Here is a 16920-nt window from a genome sequence, read left to right on the forward strand (position 1 = left end):
CCTGGGCAAAAAGGCAGAAATCAGGACTGTGGTGAGGACATTCTGAAGGATAATTCTTAAAAACTTTGTACAATGGATGATAACAGCAAAATACAACATAAAAGCATGAGTGCCCTTTTCTGGCCTGCGCTGCATTCCAATACGTGATATTGGCATTGGAACAATTTGTATAGTGGGGGTGCTCAAAGCCATTGAACAAACTGTAAACCCTGTATATGATGGAAACCACTTCAAGCCAAGGGTGCAGGAGCACCTCCAGCACCCCTAGTTCCAGCATCCCTGGTACTTGATGCAAAAAAATTTTATGACAACTCTGTGTAGTTTTCAAAACTGGACAATGGTCAAACAGAGTTCAGGGTGAGCTGGAATTTGAAATGGGAGCCGGATTGGGATTTACATGTTTTTGAGTTTCTTTGCACTGGCCAAAGGACTTAGAAGAGGGTTTTGGCTGGTAAATGGAAAAAAACAAAACCTTTTTTTGTTGCACCCCTGTTATGTTGTAATTTGACCCTGTTGTGTGCAAGCTCCTTTTCTTTATCTGACAGTCTCATTTTCTCACTAGGACACTTTCACTCCTGGGCATCATTTATTATGAATTCGCTATGAGGAGTTTCTGGACAATTCTCAACTTTCTGTCTGGTGTATCAGTCTTCATTCTATGTTTAATGCCTTTGATCGTAGCAGTGGCTAACACAAGTCACTTTTCTTGAGCCTGTTCTGCCTTCCATTAACTTTCTGGTTTTCTAGAAGTTCCTCTTTCTTTTGCCTGTGGCTTTGTAAGTTCCTATTTCACCTGCTGTTTTTCTGGTGATTTAAGCTATTGGAATTTCTTTTAAAGCAGAAATTATACTCAGTGCAACATGCTCTTTAACTCAAGTATTGTAATTTTATTTTGTCCAGCAGTTTGAATAATAGGCATAACAGAATGTCAGGAAGACCACCAAGCTGGCTGATGCAGAGCTGGATGCCCTCCTTTTTGGTGATCTCAAGCTCAAGTAAGTAGGTGTGTTCACAATACTTCCAATTCTTGCTAGCTAAAGTGAAATGAATTTTGCTGGAGGAACGATTCAAGTTTCGATGATCTAGACTCTTTCAGCATATTCTGTATTTTGCATGTGTTGTTCCCATCCAGTGAGTTACCTCATGAGAATTTATCCAAACACTGTGCGCCTCCAACTGGTAGGTAAGAAACACATTAGAATCACAAGCAGCTTTGAGGAACTGGGATAGAGTGGGATGTGTTACAGAGAATATAGCAGCTGAGTTCCTAACCATTCCAGAAAAAACCCAAAGAGGCAAAAGAACAGAATTCCCTTAACTCATTTATTGCATACATAATAAGTAAGCTGATGTTTTAGCTGTCAGGGAAGAAAAAAGGCACAGAAAGGCCAAACTATTGGATTACATGTTCTCCATTGCATAAATTAATTACATGCATCCATATAATTAAACTATTTTGCATATTTGAGGGGTTATTGTTTAACCTGACTAAAAATAGATTGTTTTCATATGCTAATTTTTTTGTTGCACAACAGTGATGTTACCTTGTGATCATGTGAATTTTCATCATCATCAAAAGAAATGTGACAGATGTGATGTAAATATTACAATGTGTTCTTACTGTTGTTTCCGGTGCCTCGTTTCCAGGCAGTAGATACCACTGTAAACAGAAGAGATGCAGCATGACTAACCCATAAGTATCCCCCATGCTGCCCAATCAATGAGTCTCAACACTGACCTGAAATGATCAAATCTAGGATTGAAAAAGTAGTTTAGTCTCAATGTCTACTCAATCTGTAGCAGCTCCACTGAGACTGCTAATAAGCATGCCTGCTGTGAAGGTGGTTTTGTGATGCAAACATTTGAGAACTAAACTGTGAACAAAATCTTCCTTCACATAAAACACTGAGCAGCCATCAGATAAGCTGGTTGCTACTGATTTGATTTCAGCCCACTGGTGGAGACATGAAAGTTCTGAATGTCATTACCATTGCTGGAATCACCAGTCCCCAACATTTGACAATACTTGGATAGAGCAGTTTAAACTCACACCACTATAGACACACATGTCAGCTGAGATAATATTCTCTTACTATAAATAAGTTACTTATTTCCATTTTTTATCAAAATAAATCAACTTATATCAGGACCATGTCATCCAGTCAAATCAAACAAACCTTCCTGTTATTCAGAGAATAGCCTTAAAAGGTGACTGTGGTCCAAATGGAGACTGATATATTATTTGATGGTTCTGGGTGACCTTTATTAGCAAAATCTACAAGCAAAAGCATTGCTAGGAATCAAGATTTCTATTCCTAGAAAGTGTAAAAAAAAAGTAGCAGCTTTTATTCAAGGAGAATGAATAAGATTCTGCTACAAACCTCAAACACAGCAAGTTATTTACACATTGCTGAGGGCAAAAGGATATTTTATTCACCATCCTTTAAATGGATATTTGCTTTGTCAACCGTCATGTGCACAGGTATATATAATAAACATGGCCACAGATAACATTTTGGTTTAAACAAATTGGAAACACTGACAACTGGAATCAACTGATTTAGTTCAACTAGTAACTCACATACCTTCCATCATCATGTGTATGAATGCTAAACATATCTGTTGCAACCAGAGGTAAGTGTTTGAAAGGGGTTTTGTAAGTGGCAAATTAATGTTGGAATCCAACTCTGGTCCACTGGAACAGAAGCAGATTTATATCAGACAGCAGCAGGCTCAATCATAGGAGTTATCTTCCCAATGTCATACTGCCTTTTTCAATGTAATATACTGTAAAGTAAATGATGTGCTCTTGGCAAGATGTAGTTGTGTTCAGTGTTAGCTATTTAGCATTACATAAATGTTCTCCTTTCAGGCTTGGGTTTGTTTGTTTTGGGGGAGGAGGGTGTTAACATTTAATCAATTTATTTAAGGAAGTTTTAACAGGTTTAAAAATCATTGACATAAAAATCATGACTGGTGTAGAGAAAGTAGATAAGGAAGTGTTGTTTACTACTTCTCATAACACAAGAACTAGGGGTCACCAAATGGAATTAATAGGCAGCAGGTTTAAAACAAATAAAAGGAAGTATTTCTTCACACAATGCACAGTCAACCTGTCGAACTCCTTGCCAGAGGATGTTGTGAAGGCCAAGACCATAACAGGGTTCAAAAAAGAACTAGATAAATTCATGGAGGATAGGTCCATCAATGGCTATTAGCCAGGATGGGCAGGAATGGTGTCCCTAGCCTCCGTTTGCCAGAAGCTGGGAATGAGCGACAGGGGATGGATCACTTGATGATTACCTGTTCTGTTCATTCCCTCTGGGGCACCTGGCACTGGCCACTGTCGCAAGACAGGATACTGGGCTAGATGGACCTTTGGTCAGACCCAGTATGGCCGTTCTTATGTTCAGTAACTGGCTCTATAGCCACACACCTATGGAAAGATATGGTGTTTCTTGAAAAGTTTATGATGATTTAGTGGATTCCTGGAAACCGCACAGAACAAAAAAATGCTTTCAACTGTCAATCCTAGAGAATATCCACTACATGCTGTCTGATGTTAAAGTTTTGCCATTTGGAAAGGAAAGAGATTTGGACCACTACGCAGAGCTCTGGGCAGATTTCTGTCCAGCAACTGTCAAGCTGAAGACATGTGAAGTTGCCATGTAGTTTCCTGAGATCTGTATTGCTACTGTTCCCTTGAGTAACAGAAATCCCTTAGTTTTATGTCAGCTGGGACTGCAAAACCTAAGGATTTGTTTTGAACACAATGTAGTTTCAGTTCCTTTTGGATATTTTATGATTGCTCAAATATTTATCCACAGCGGAGCATTCATTGGGTCTGAAAGAGAGAGTGAGAATGACTCTCTAGTCCAGTGGTTAGGTCACCTGCCTAGATGGTAGGAAATCCCAAATCCAGTCCTCCTGCTCCAATCGCTCTTTCAATATTTATACAAAGTGGAAACAGCGTGAATAGGAAATATTGAGGGAGTCCCTCACCAGAATAGCCCAGAGCTTGAGCACTCTCCTGAGAGGAGAATTGGAACAGGAGTCTCCCTTCACCCACCCTGCCTGAGAGGGGGAAAGTGAACCTGGGTCTCCCACAGCCCAAGTGAGTGCACTAACCACTAGGCTAAGTTATAAGGTGACCACCCACTACTTTTATGTGGAGGAAGGCAGATGCCCAACTCATTGCCGCAAGAAGTGGCTTTGACACATAAGCTGCCTGACTCCAGCTCATAGACTCACAGACTTTAAGGCCAGAAGGGATGATCATGATCATCTAGTCTGACCTCCAGCACATCGCAGGCCACAGAACCTTGCCCACCCATTCCTTTAGTAGGCCCATAGCCTCTGGCTAAGTTACTGGAGTACTTGATCTTGATTTAAAGGCTCCAAGTTTAGAGAATACACCATTTACTCTAGTTCAAACCAGCAAGTGACCCATGCCCCATGCTAGAGAGAAAGGTGAAATACCCCCAGGGTCTCTGCCAATCTGACCTGAGGAAAAATTCCTTCCTGATCCCAAATGTGGCAATCTGTTAGACCCTGAGCATGCTGGCAAGACATACCAGCCAGACACCTGGACAAAAACTCTCTGTAGTAACTCAGAGTCCTCCCCCTCTAGTGTCCCATCTCTGGCTGTTGGGGATACATGGTAATAGCAGTACCAAATGGGTATGATGGGGTATAGAATCCCTGAGTTTACAGATGCATTAAAAACCCTTGTTATTGGACTTGCAATTTTGTGTGTCAATTCCTTTAATATTCTTGGATGGAGATTATTTGGGGCCTCCGATTTGGTCCCATTAAGTTTTTCAAGTTTGGTTTTCACCTTGGCTGTGGTAATTTCTACTTTTATAACCTTGTTCCCAGATGGCTGGTTTCTGTGCATAGATTGAGAACAGAGATATGTCCCTCCCTGCAGACCGGATTTAGGGTAGGAGTTAGCACCCCACCTCTCTTGTTGGCATCTCCTACTGGCTATCTTCAGCAGCTCCCCACCTAGCATGAGGACTCTTGTGAATCATATTCTTAGGCGGGGAGAGATAGGCGCCTAAGAATATTGTTCTTATTCACTGTTGAGGGAACCCGGGTATCTAACTTGACTTTGTGAATCACAGTGTTGCTTCTGTGATTTTTCTAGGCACCTAAAATATAAGTGCTCTGATGCTCAGTGGTACAACACCTACATCCCTTTGTGGATCCCACCCATTGTCTCCATGTATGATTTAACAATAAAAGAAATGGCAAATGAGATCTTTAAAATAGAATGTTTTTTTCTTTTAGTGACTTGAGTGATCCACAGCCAGAAGCTCATCCAAGTGATAACTCTTGCAGTCATGTGGTGGGTAGAGATGCCTGCAGACTTAGCAGGTGAGGCCTCAGAATCACTTAAGAATTCCTCCCACCTTTCGCGTCTGTATGATATTTTAGGAAAATCTCCCCTTCTATGGAGATAAGCATCCCCTTGACCAAGGAAACCACTGTCGTTTCTATCTTTGAAATGATTACTAGGGAATCTTTGGGCTCCTATTACTTGTAAAATTTCAGAGGCTTTCAGTTTAGCCATTTGCTCTGATCAGGAACTTGTGTTCTGATTACAACCTCAAGAGAGGCATTTAAGCAGATGTGAGACCTGGTTTGCTTCAGAAGGGACATTTTCCCCCGGCACCTTTTCCCTTTCATTGGCCAGGTGATGGTCATCAGATTTGGCACAACGAAAGCAGAATTCCTCTTTTTAAGGCTGGTTGTAGGCAAGCCCCAGTTGTAGATTTTACCTTCACATATCTGAGCTGCCCAGCAACCCCCCTGCTTCTTAGGGAGGGCTCCTCCTAGTAGTTTCCTTGGCAGCCGCACTGTCTGTTCAGCTTCCCACTGGCTAAGTGAGGGGGAACCAGAAAGAGAACAACACTTCTCTGGCAAAGCTAGGCCTTGGGGAAGCAAAGCTTGAACCCCCCGGCTTTCTCCCTAAGCAGAAGCACCCTTTGCTTTCAACTGTCACCCAGAGCAGTTCACAGAGCATGGATCAATGCTCATGTAATAAGCAGAGGAGTGTTATTTTCTCTCTGTATTACGGTAGTGCCCGGAGGCCCGCAGAGACAACAAGGCCCCATGGCAGGGGTGCTGGGACAATTTGTACCGTGGGGGTGCTCAGAACCATTGACTCACACTGCAGATCTTGTATATGAGGGAAACCACTTGAAGCCAGGGGGTGCAGCAGCAGCCGGTAGGAGGTGCTGTTGTTACAGCCAGTCGCTGCCCCGAAGAGAGGAATGGAAGCGCTGCAGAAACAGCTGGACTCAGGCCGTGTCTCCTTCAAAGCGTCCCCCTCACGAAGAAGCGCCGGCTCTAGCCCCTGCCTCCGGGCAGGCCCCACTCCTCTGCCCCGGCCAGGTCTGGGCAGCTCCAGGCCCGCCACCCTCCACTGGGGGGCCGGTCCCTGAGCCCCGGAGCAGCGCGGTGGGGTGGGGGCAGGGGTCACTGGGGGGAGCAGAGGGGCGGGACCCGCAGGGTGGGAGCTGGCGCAGGTAGGGCTGGGCGCGGGGCTGGAGAGCCGCCCTCCCGAGGCAGCCACAGTCTGGCCTTACGCCGCCAGCCTTCACCGCCCCATCCCTGCCCCCCATGGCCTCTCGCGGGCCCGAGGGCTGGGGCTCCGCCCGCCCCCAGCTCGGTCCCCGCAGGTGGGCTGCGAGCGGCGGAGGAACTCCAGCTGCCGCCGGCTGCCTTCAATTTCGGCGCCACAGCGGCCTCCGGTGGCCGGCAGCTGCACTTGCAGGCGCCCTGCCTCCGGCGGCTGCGGCGCGGGCCCCGGGGAGCTCCCCGCTCTGCCTGCGGGGGGGTGCGCTGCGCCACTGCCGCTGAAGTCCCGCTTCGCTCAGGCCGCGGGCATAACAACCGGACTCGTGCAGTCCTCAGACAGGGCGCTGCCGGCGCTGGGCTGAGCCAAAGCCCAAGGCCGGCGAAGCCCAGGGGAAGTCGTGGTTGGGCTTTGGATCAGGCCCACCCGGAGAGCCCTGCCCGTCTCTCGGCTCAATGCAACAGGCGCATTCCCAGCGAGTCCAGCCTCTGGTCTGGCACTAGCCAGGCTTCAGGGAGCAGCCCGCTCAGTGTTTTCCATCGCGGGGCGCTCAAGCCTCTGGGAGAACTTCCTCCAGCTCAGCCGCCCCCAGCGAGGTGGGACATGGCTGTAGAGAGTTTAACAGCTATTTACTGCCCAGCCCAAGGGAAGTTAATTAGAACAAGACAAATCAAGGCTGCACTAAATTTATTCTACATTTTATTTATAAACATACATTAACTATAAAAGCTGTTGCATTTTAGACAATTTTTTCCTACTTTCCAGAGGCATTTTAGAATAAATATTGTAAGTGAAGATTAGTGTCACTGTATGGAACATTAGCCCAACTAGAACAGTAATTCTTGTCCCTGCATATAAGGTGGATCCCTTTTAGCTCACCAACTATTAGGTCATGTATGGACAGCTACAGTATGTATTCCATCAATAACACTACAGAGCAGGAGTAAGGAAAACCACTATGAAAGTTTGGTAGTGAAATACATAAAATGGTTATGACAGTTATCCATGTTCTCTGAAGTAACAAGGTGGTAAATAAGCTTTTGCAAGAGCTAAAAAACATTACATTGTACTTGCTCAGCAACAATACATCACTTTGTGAAACAAACACATTTACGTGGTAGCTCAATGTAGTAAAGCATTATTTTTCCGGCAACCACAAAAAACAAAAAAATCAAACTTGTGTTTGAATTGGAAAAAGCTAGGCCTTAGCCTGACCGAACTGCCATTTGACAGGCTCCAAATGAAAAAAATAAATCAAACAAACACAAACCATTGGCAATTAGCATTTAGAAAATGTTCTGTGCTGGTGACTAGTTGTTCATTATGGAAAAACACTGTGTGGTCTAAGAATGCTGCTTTGTATTAGCTTTGGTACATATGCAATTAGCCCCACTAAAATATGTATATATGAAAAAATGAGAGAAAGGAGGGCTAAATTTTCAAGAGGCTTCAATCAGAGATCCATTTGTGCGTTTGCAACTCTGCACATAAAAACTCCAACTTGCACATGCATTTTGTCTCCAGTCATGCTTCTGCTAAAAGCACTGGGAGTTTACTACTGACTTCATTAGAAACAGACCAGATCTGTGTGACATCCAACACTTGTACACACAGGTGACTGATTTACACATCTAAATCTTATCACCTGTGTGCATAAGTGTTAATGACTAATATCAAAGGTTCACACTCAAGCATGCAAAAATGGAAGTCATGTTTTGAAAATTAGGCCCAGAATATAATAGTCACATACCCTTAGTGTAACAGTTGGAGTTAGATAGATGTAAAAAAGTACTTTATAAAAATCTGTATTTTGAATTTTCATATTGTGCATTATTTGCAATAAAGTATTATGATGACAACATGCAAAGTGTAAACATGGAAACATGAAGGTTATCAAAACATTGAACAGTAAATCATGCAGACGGTTAATCACAACATTGGATGTTGCTGTATATATCCAAAAGTTTCTTTTTTGTTATTTTTTGTAGTTTTTTTTTTTTTTTAAATAACCCCCATCTGAAGTCCTGTTAGCTTTACTCTCGGGATTTATTGCATCCATAAGTCACCACCGTGTGCAACAGCTTTGCATTTTCTAAGGCACAGTTTTAATGAAATAATATGCAACTTTCTATTAGAGAGCAACAATGTCTTAAAATTACAACATTGTACAAATGTTTTCAGTGACAAAGTATTTCTGCATGAGCACGCAACTTGCATGCAAATAACTGTCTAGCATTTTAAATAAATAGATGCTATCAATATAAACACTTAGAAAAAAAATTATTGCTCACCTAATATCCACTTTATTTCCTTTTACCAACACATCAAAAGACAATGGATGTGTACATATTCTGTCACATACAATAAGGAATCTCTTAATTTTAGTTGATCATGGTTTTAAGGCAGAATAAATAGATTTTTTCCCCCATTTTTAAAGAGCATCTTAAGCTGCTAAGTGTGATGCTCTCGAATAATTTCTCTTTATCAGCCTGCTGAAATTCACCATGTAGTACAGTTAGAAACCAGTACTGTAATATTTTACAACTGTAATATGTCAGCTAAAATGTGTCTATATTCTTGATCTCTACACCCACAGCTCCAGTTGCTGTTTCAGGGAGCTACTGGTACGCACTAATGGGAGAATATACTTATTATAATGCACAGGGTGCAACTGACCCAAATGCGCTTAACAGTTTTTGTGTTTGTTTTGTAAAATGTTACAGATTGGACCTCATCCTGCATTCTTTATACACTCACAGTCACCCCGAGTGCAATGAGAGTTGTATGTACAAGGAACACAGATTCAAGTCCACTGATGTACTGCACTGAATCACAGCTGTTTATAGTTTGACACATTCTAATTATATTGACCCTTTATGGGACCCAAAGCAACCTGTCTGGTTTGTAAATGAATTTCTACTATATAGAATCTCATTAAGGTATCAGATTCATAAGATCTTCTAATTCATTTGTAACAACTCTACTGGCCATGAGAAAATTACAAGCCAATAGATCCCCTTAGCTGTACCAACAACCCACCACTGCTAGATTCAGCTTCATCCACGCCAGCCCCCCAAGAATTTGGTAGTACTATATAATTCTGTACACGTTAAGAAAAGATTTCCTCTTTATTATCCTACTGGGGATTTTTGCAATTGCTAATGGCATACACTCTTTCAGGCTTAATGAAGGAATCTTTATTTGATAGACTATTAAGCTATATTGTTGAACATTACTTGATGTATACACACACTGAAAAAAAATCCTGATGCTAAAGGTGCAATAATTTATTTGTATAACTCCTACCCTCCACTGAAGGTAACATAAAACAAAATGTTTCAGAATTGCAGTATGTATTATTAAACTAGTGTCTTTGTGTAAAAAAGCTAAAGTTTCAGTAAGAACAGAAAAGTCACTTGTGATGTTTAGTTTTGCAAATGCACTAATTAGATGCTATCTTTAAACAATTTTTCATCTTGAATGGACATATTCTAGAACTTCCATAACAGTTCTGTGAACTTAATTTTTTAATTCCTAGAAGTATTAAAACAAAATAGGTTTATTGAATCTTTTCTGACTTTGAAAAGAGCAAAACAGATTTAAAATAATAAACTTGTTTGAAACTATGGAAAGCCTCTTTTTAAATACTTCAGATATGAATTACCAAATGTTCTTCGTACACATTATGCAAATTCACTAAGAAAGGGAAAAAAAATCATACTGTGCTTTAAAGTAGCAGATGCAGCCTTTTATAGGAGCATTACAAAATGAGATGGGAGCTATGAAGTCCATGGATACGAGCTCTTACAAGTGATTGTCTGGAAGCAGCCCTAGGGACATGATGGGGAGGCTCCTTCTTGCAGAAAGTTTTTAGGACTGACATTCCTGTCACAACGTTGTTGGCTGCCCAGCAGCTAAATTAAAAAATAAAAACATAGTAACCATTACAAAGGTGACAAATCTTGACACTTTTTACTTTTGAAACAATGGAGTATATAGGATTTCCCTCATGTGACATTTATATGCAAGAAATCCTGGCAAGAGTTTGACATCTCAGTAGTGCCCCTAGTTCTATAGTCAATTAAGGGTATAAATTAGGCACCAACTTGGGGGGGGGGGGGAGGAAGGATATAAATATTGGCCTAGCAGGAATATATCCTTTATGTTTGAAAGACAAATGATCTCCTTTGCACTGCTAGCACATTCTGCATGCACTTCCAGCCAATTTACACACAAAATTATGGTAGAACAACATAGCAGAGGTTGATAAGTCATCTTTAGCCAATTCCATTGTGCCAATTCTGCATTATATGACTGCACACACTGATCAGAAGCAGCCTCCTCCTGTAGCCAGGCAATACACAAGTTAAAGAAGAGGGTTAACTACTTTGCCTTAGAACTTCTTTGTCAGTGTCACATGTATAACATTAATGATATGGACAAGAATATTTCTTTCCTTTCCTTTTTTTTTTAAAGTTCATCTGTATTAATTTTTGTTCTAAAAAGATAAGCTATCTATAAACTGCAGTCACTTATTTAAAAAAAAATACCCTGGCCACTTAGTTTTCTCCCTAGAAAAACAGAAGACACATTGATATACATATTTTTTGTATGTAAAGTTTCTAAACTGGTGTATTCATTATGAAAAAGTAATTTGGAGCTTCAGGCAAACTTCTGGTAGGCAGCTGTTCTGCAAGTGTGTCCATACCCCTCTCAGCCTCTTATTTGCACAACTTCTGGTTAGTGTAAGAGCACTAACATTGTAGTATCCTGTCCTCTATTTCAGACAAATGGTCTTCCAAATTTTTTATATATAAATAAAAGCCAGACAAAATACAGATAAACTATTTCAACCGTTGAAGGTCAACAAAATCAATCCCTCTAGAACGCCTACACTTGGACTATTTGTCCACTTTTGGAACTCAAGCACAAGTGGGTAAATTTTAAAAATTTTGAAAAAAATAAAAGCTCCTGAGCAGAGACACTGCAGAAAGAGGCCAATTTTCAGTTTAGAAAAAACACCTGAAGGTAAGCTACGAAATTCTGAAAATAGTATTTGTATTACTCTAGCACCTAGGAGCCCTAGTTATGAATCAGAACCCCATTTCACTAGGCACTGTACAAACACAGAATATGAATTTGTAATGAAAACAAAGAACCTTAAATCACATATGCACAAGTGACATCTCTGTAATACATTGTATTTTCTTCTACTTCCTGGCACAAAGTTGTAACAAAATTGCAGAAGAGAACTGCTACCTCACATATACTCAGTAATAATACTCAACAGTGCCCTCTCTTGTAAATGGGACCACAACCCTCTTTCCAAATAATAAATAAATAAATAAATAAATAAATAATTGGGAGAGAAGAAAAAAAATATTGAATTTTATTCCAATTTTTATATATAGCTAGAAACATAGGTATATACACTTATGGCCAGTTCCTCACCAACTTGAGTAAGATTTTGCATGATCAAGCCTATAGATATGAAGAAGTATTTCTAAGTTTTCTAATGTTGTTTGGTTTGATATAAGGTGCCTAAAAGAGTTTCATAACAGAAATAAAAGAAACTGTGCAAATGAATGAGAGGCTGTACAACAGCACCCTCTATGTCTAAGAATATGGAAATATTTCTAAACTCGAAAATCAAAACATTAGGATTGAGTACAAGTTGTGGGTGGACCAGAGTATTTTTGTTCCTTGATTTATAAAGCCAGACTTCTTTTGGGAGGGGAGGAAATAATATGGGGGAAGGAAGAGGACCCTGTGTTTTGTCCCATCAATAGCAAACATTTCCTGGATATTCAGTATTCAACAGAAATTTCAGATCAAGTCTAGGATGGTGTCCTGTGTTTTTCTCCACACTCCCTTCCTTTCATGCAGAGTAAAAGTGAAGTGAATATCCTATGTATCTGACTATGTGCTGGGAGGAGGGAAAGGAAGGAAAGGGGCTAAAAATTCTATAGTAATTTGATATCAATCATATGTAGATGGCATAGTAGATAGGAACAAAATCTGGCCTACACCAAGTGGTAGCAACTCTCCAATGACAAGTGAGAGATCCATGAACAGGAATCTCAAAGACATACAAGGTCTGAGTGTGCTGCAGAGGCCAGGTATTTAGACATTAAATGGGATGGCATGTCTAATACTTCTTAACAGGGACCCTTCTGCCAATTAAAGAGCAATGTTCATGGGCTCTGATGTCCTTTTTGGACAGAAAGAGGATCAAAGTGGGGCAGCGTGGTGGTAGGGATGACCAGACCTCCCGTTTTTAAAGGGACAGTCCCATATTTAAGCCCTCCCACAGGTGTCCCGACTTTTTCCTAAAAGCGGGTAAATTGTCCCGCATTTTCTGTCTCCCCCTCATCAGTATTGGTGGGTCCTGCTGCTGGCCAGATCCCTGCTTGCCAGCCTCCCGCCCACGAGCGGTGAGTGTAAGGGGGGGTCCAGTGGCCAGTGATAGGGGTGGGTGTGGAAGGCTGATGGCGGGGTGAAGATACAGCGCACGGGGCCATCTGCTCTCCCTGCTGGCCTGTCAGCGCAGCCCCTGCTGCATGCTGGCTCTCAGCCAGCAGGGCCCAGCCCCCATCCCGTTTCCGGCTGGCGCTGGCTGTGCATTGCGAGCTGCGGTGGCTGGTGAGTGCAGGCAGGTGCCAGGCGGCGGCTGGTTACGTGTCGCCTCTGATGCCCACCCATCAGCCCTTTATGTGCTTCCCCTCTCACTGTCCTCTCCCTGCTTTGCCCCTTTACCCCCCTCCAGCCCCGCTGCTCCTCCACATTCCCCCCAGAAGGAGGCATCCAACTCCCAGAGCTGTGCGGAGAACCAGCCTCTGGGCAGAGTGCTCAGCTCACCAACAGCCTGGCTGGCAGGCTCCTTCCTCCCCCCACAGCCTCTGGCTGGGCCGGCACCCCAGGAAAGCCCCAAACCCTCTGGCTCTGAGCACTAGCCAGGAGGAGCCGAGCCCTGCATTTGCCAAAGCTCTGCACAGCGCTAGTATAGGGCAGCCTCTCCACCCCTCAGCTAAGGTCTGGAATGGTGGCGAGGGAGGGGGGAAGGGGGAGAGTGATTTCCAGCCTGTTCATGCCTGCAGGCTCCACAGCAGCCCCCAGGGCAAGGGCTTAGCACCCTCTTCACCTGCCCCTCCTTCCGCCCTGGGTTCTGCCCCAGGGAGCAAGGGGCTGCTCTGTCCCCTAGGCACCCTCTCCTGCTGAGCCACCTCTCTGGATGGTGGTTCACTGAAACCTCTGCAGTCAGGTTCCCTGGGCCCTGGTGCATGATGAAGCCTTAGGGCTTAACCCCTTCCTGCCCACGCTGTAACCAGAGGCAGCTGGGTTATGTTGGTGGCCAGCAGCAGCCTGGAGGCGTTAGCTGCCTTTCAATGCTGTGCAGGTAGGAAGGGACGAGCTGCTTCCAGCCAGGGGGAAGAGATGAATTCTGCAAAGACATGGGCCAGGTCACCTGTTTCCTCCCTCCTCCCCTGTCTTGAAGCAGCTCCCATCCCTTTCCTCCCAACAGTGCTGAAAAGCTGCTGCTGACCACATTCTGGTGTGAGCCCTGGCAGAAATCTGGGGGCGGGGGAATTGTGACCCTGCATGCTCCCCCTCATGTTGCCTCGGAAGGATGCGGTGCCAGGAGAGGCAGGCCTGTCCCGGGGCCAAGCCAGGCATGGATGGCGGAGAGTGCAGGGCAGGGAGGGTTGGGTCAGTTGGTCAACCAGGAGTGTGTGTCACCTCTCCCCATATGTGTGTATAGGGGGAAGGTGTGTGTGTGTGTGTGTGTCACCTCTCTCCCCATGTGAACTCTAAAGCCTTAAAGATAAGAAGGTAAACAAAAAGAATCCAACTACACAGTGTTTCTTTTTAACAGAGGCTCAGTCAGCTTGATGTTAATTTGAATGTTTGTACTGCATAGTTCTGATTGATTGCCGTTGAACTCGCCTGAATATCAGTAATTGTACCAGGTTTCCTGTATTCAGCAAAGGGAAATACAGTCACCCTAGGCAGTGGTGAACACCTTCAAGGCTGTTACACAGGGAAACTTCCCATCCTCTCAAAAATATGAACAGCAATTAAAAACTGAGTAAGTTTACAATACCGAACATTATTCATGCATTACATTGCAAAGCTAAAATAAAGGGCGACTAGGGCAAAGAGATTTTTGATGGCAATGGACAGTAACAGCAGCTTAATATTGTTATGTTACATATGAACATATGCACAGTTAGTAAATAACTAAACATCTTCCAACAAGAATGACAGGATTAACTCTAGAATGTAGTGTGGAAGGAAAGACACCATGGACACCTTAAAACGCAATCTTATCTTATATTTTATCTTATCTTAAAATGCAGTCTGGTACTTACTTCTGGATCTGACGTAACAATCATTGCAGTTGAGAAGACCATTTCTAATCCTGACATCTGTTCCACTTGCTGCATCTCCAAGCTCTCCCTTGCAAATTCCACACTATTGGTTGAAGAAGAATGGAGAGAGTAAGGTTTATGGGACAGGTTTCTTTTTCTCTATCTCATTTTTTCCAAGGTTTGGATTTTCATTTCATGAGTTCCTTGTGAGGTGAAAAAAAGATTTCCTGTGGTCTAAAAGCAGGGTTTTCAGAGCACGCTACATTTAGGGCGTGATCCCATAAGTCTTCACTTAGACTAAATGCACATTAAAATTAATAAGGATTTTGCCTGAGACGTTACTATAGAACTGAGCCCTTTGTGACAGGCAAACCTCAGAAAGGTCAGAGGTTGTAAAGATGAAGATGGTTATTGAACGCTTATCTGAATGTATGCTGTGTAAATCAGGCTGGAGATGTGAGACCAGGTGTTCTCTTGAGATTTCTAGAAATCACCAACTTAGCTGACTGAGAAATACCATAAGAACAGTCTCTCTTAGACTAGTTCTACTTGAGGTCTTGGTGACAATCAGAAAAGCACATTCATGAAGACACTGGACAATGCCTGCATGCATATCCCTTTCTGAGGCAGAAGCAAATTTCAGTTTGAGGCAAAGGTTAGATTTGGTTTTTATTTTAGAGGAACAGGTTTGTCCACCTTTACTTATATGCTGCCTCCTTTACAAAGTAAAAGCTGGGAGCAGCAATTTGGGATCTATGGGATATTTTTGATTAAGATGTTGGTTAAAAAATTCTGCAATCGTTTTTCAGCTACCTAGTCAATATCATCATGGAGGCACTGCAATTTTACCTGTTTCTTCCCATATATAGTAGGAAGAAGAAAAAATTAAAAATCATTTGCATGTAATACAAAGGTCACAAAGTACCAAGTACATTGTACTAGTGCAAACATTTGAAATGGGAGCAAGTGATGGAATGTTTAATGCGTCTTCCTTCCATCCAACACTTACATTCTATCTAAACAGAGATCTTAAACTGTTTAGCAGCTAATTAGTAAGAAGTCTAATCTGTTCAAATATAGTTCTCTAGAAAAGTGTCGGCACAGTTTCAAACCTCAGTGACTGGGTCACAGAAAATGTTTCTTGATGTAGGGTTTGCTTTGCATCTGAATCTCAGGTGTGCTCAATAGCCAACATATACTTCACAAGACAATGTGTAAAAGAACAGAAATTAAAGTGACAGGTACTTTATCTAGCTATAAGCATTTCTAAACTGACAGAGTATAATTCATATATAATTTTTTAAAGATGCTAAGCAGTGAAGGCTCTCCCAAGATGAATCTGATCACTTGAAAACGGGTGGGGCGGGGGAGTTGGTCACAATTACTTTGAAAGATTCATTTGGTAAATTATTTAAGCACAGTTCATCAGATACCAGCATTCAAATATTTTATACTTGGGAAATGACATGTAAACTGGACATTAACCAGTGTTCTAACTTCTGTTATTTGAGATTGTGGAATAATATCTGCGCAGTTACTTGCTAATAAATCACAGGTCTTGGTTCAATTAATAGAACCCTTGATGTAACTAATTGATAGGAAAGAAACAAATTTACACCATTCTAATTCCTCTTCAATACAAATGCATAACAGTGGTGCAGAATAATAACTTCCTCTTCCTTCCATTTCCAGTGTTCACGATCACTAATTACAACATACTTTCTTCCCACAGTAACCATGACACAGGTAGCATGAAATCTTTTTTAAACAACCAAGATAATAATGAAGTCATACCCTGAAGCAATTAATGTGAAAATATAGACCAAGTGTTTCAATAATCATGGCAGCTCCTTTTCCAAGAGGAAGACGACAGGTAGAACATAGTTTCTTTCCACTGACAGACCTAAAAGACAATATATATTTTTTAAAAAATTTAAGAGCAATATGTGGCAGAGAGCAAACAAATGT

The 16920-nt window shown here is 42.3% G+C and overlaps 1 protein-coding gene across 18 annotated transcripts in view; it reads right to left on the bottom strand.

Moving 5' to 3' along the window:
* Window positions 1-7265: 7265 nt before the first annotated feature.
* The window catches only part of LIMCH1 (LIM and calponin homology domains 1), a 338435-nt gene continuing 328780 nt past the window's right edge, over window positions 7266-16920 (bottom strand). For all 18 annotated transcript variants that reach the window (XM_073342172.1, XM_073342171.1, XM_073342181.1 and 15 more), the window contains 3 exons: window positions 16747-16855; window positions 14953-15055; window positions 7266-10497 (listed from right to left, as the gene is read on the bottom strand). In XM_073342172.1, coding sequence (XP_073198273.1) covers window positions 10472-10497; window positions 14953-15055; window positions 16747-16855 — 238 coding nt within the window. In that variant the 3' untranslated portion in view covers window positions 7266-10471. The remainder of the gene's footprint in view (window positions 10498-14952; window positions 15056-16746; window positions 16856-16920) is intronic.

Source organism: Lepidochelys kempii, chromosome 4 (genome assembly GCF_965140265.1).
Source record: "Lepidochelys kempii isolate rLepKem1 chromosome 4, rLepKem1.hap2, whole genome shotgun sequence".
Taxonomy (NCBI): domain Eukaryota; kingdom Metazoa; phylum Chordata; order Testudines; family Cheloniidae; genus Lepidochelys; species Lepidochelys kempii.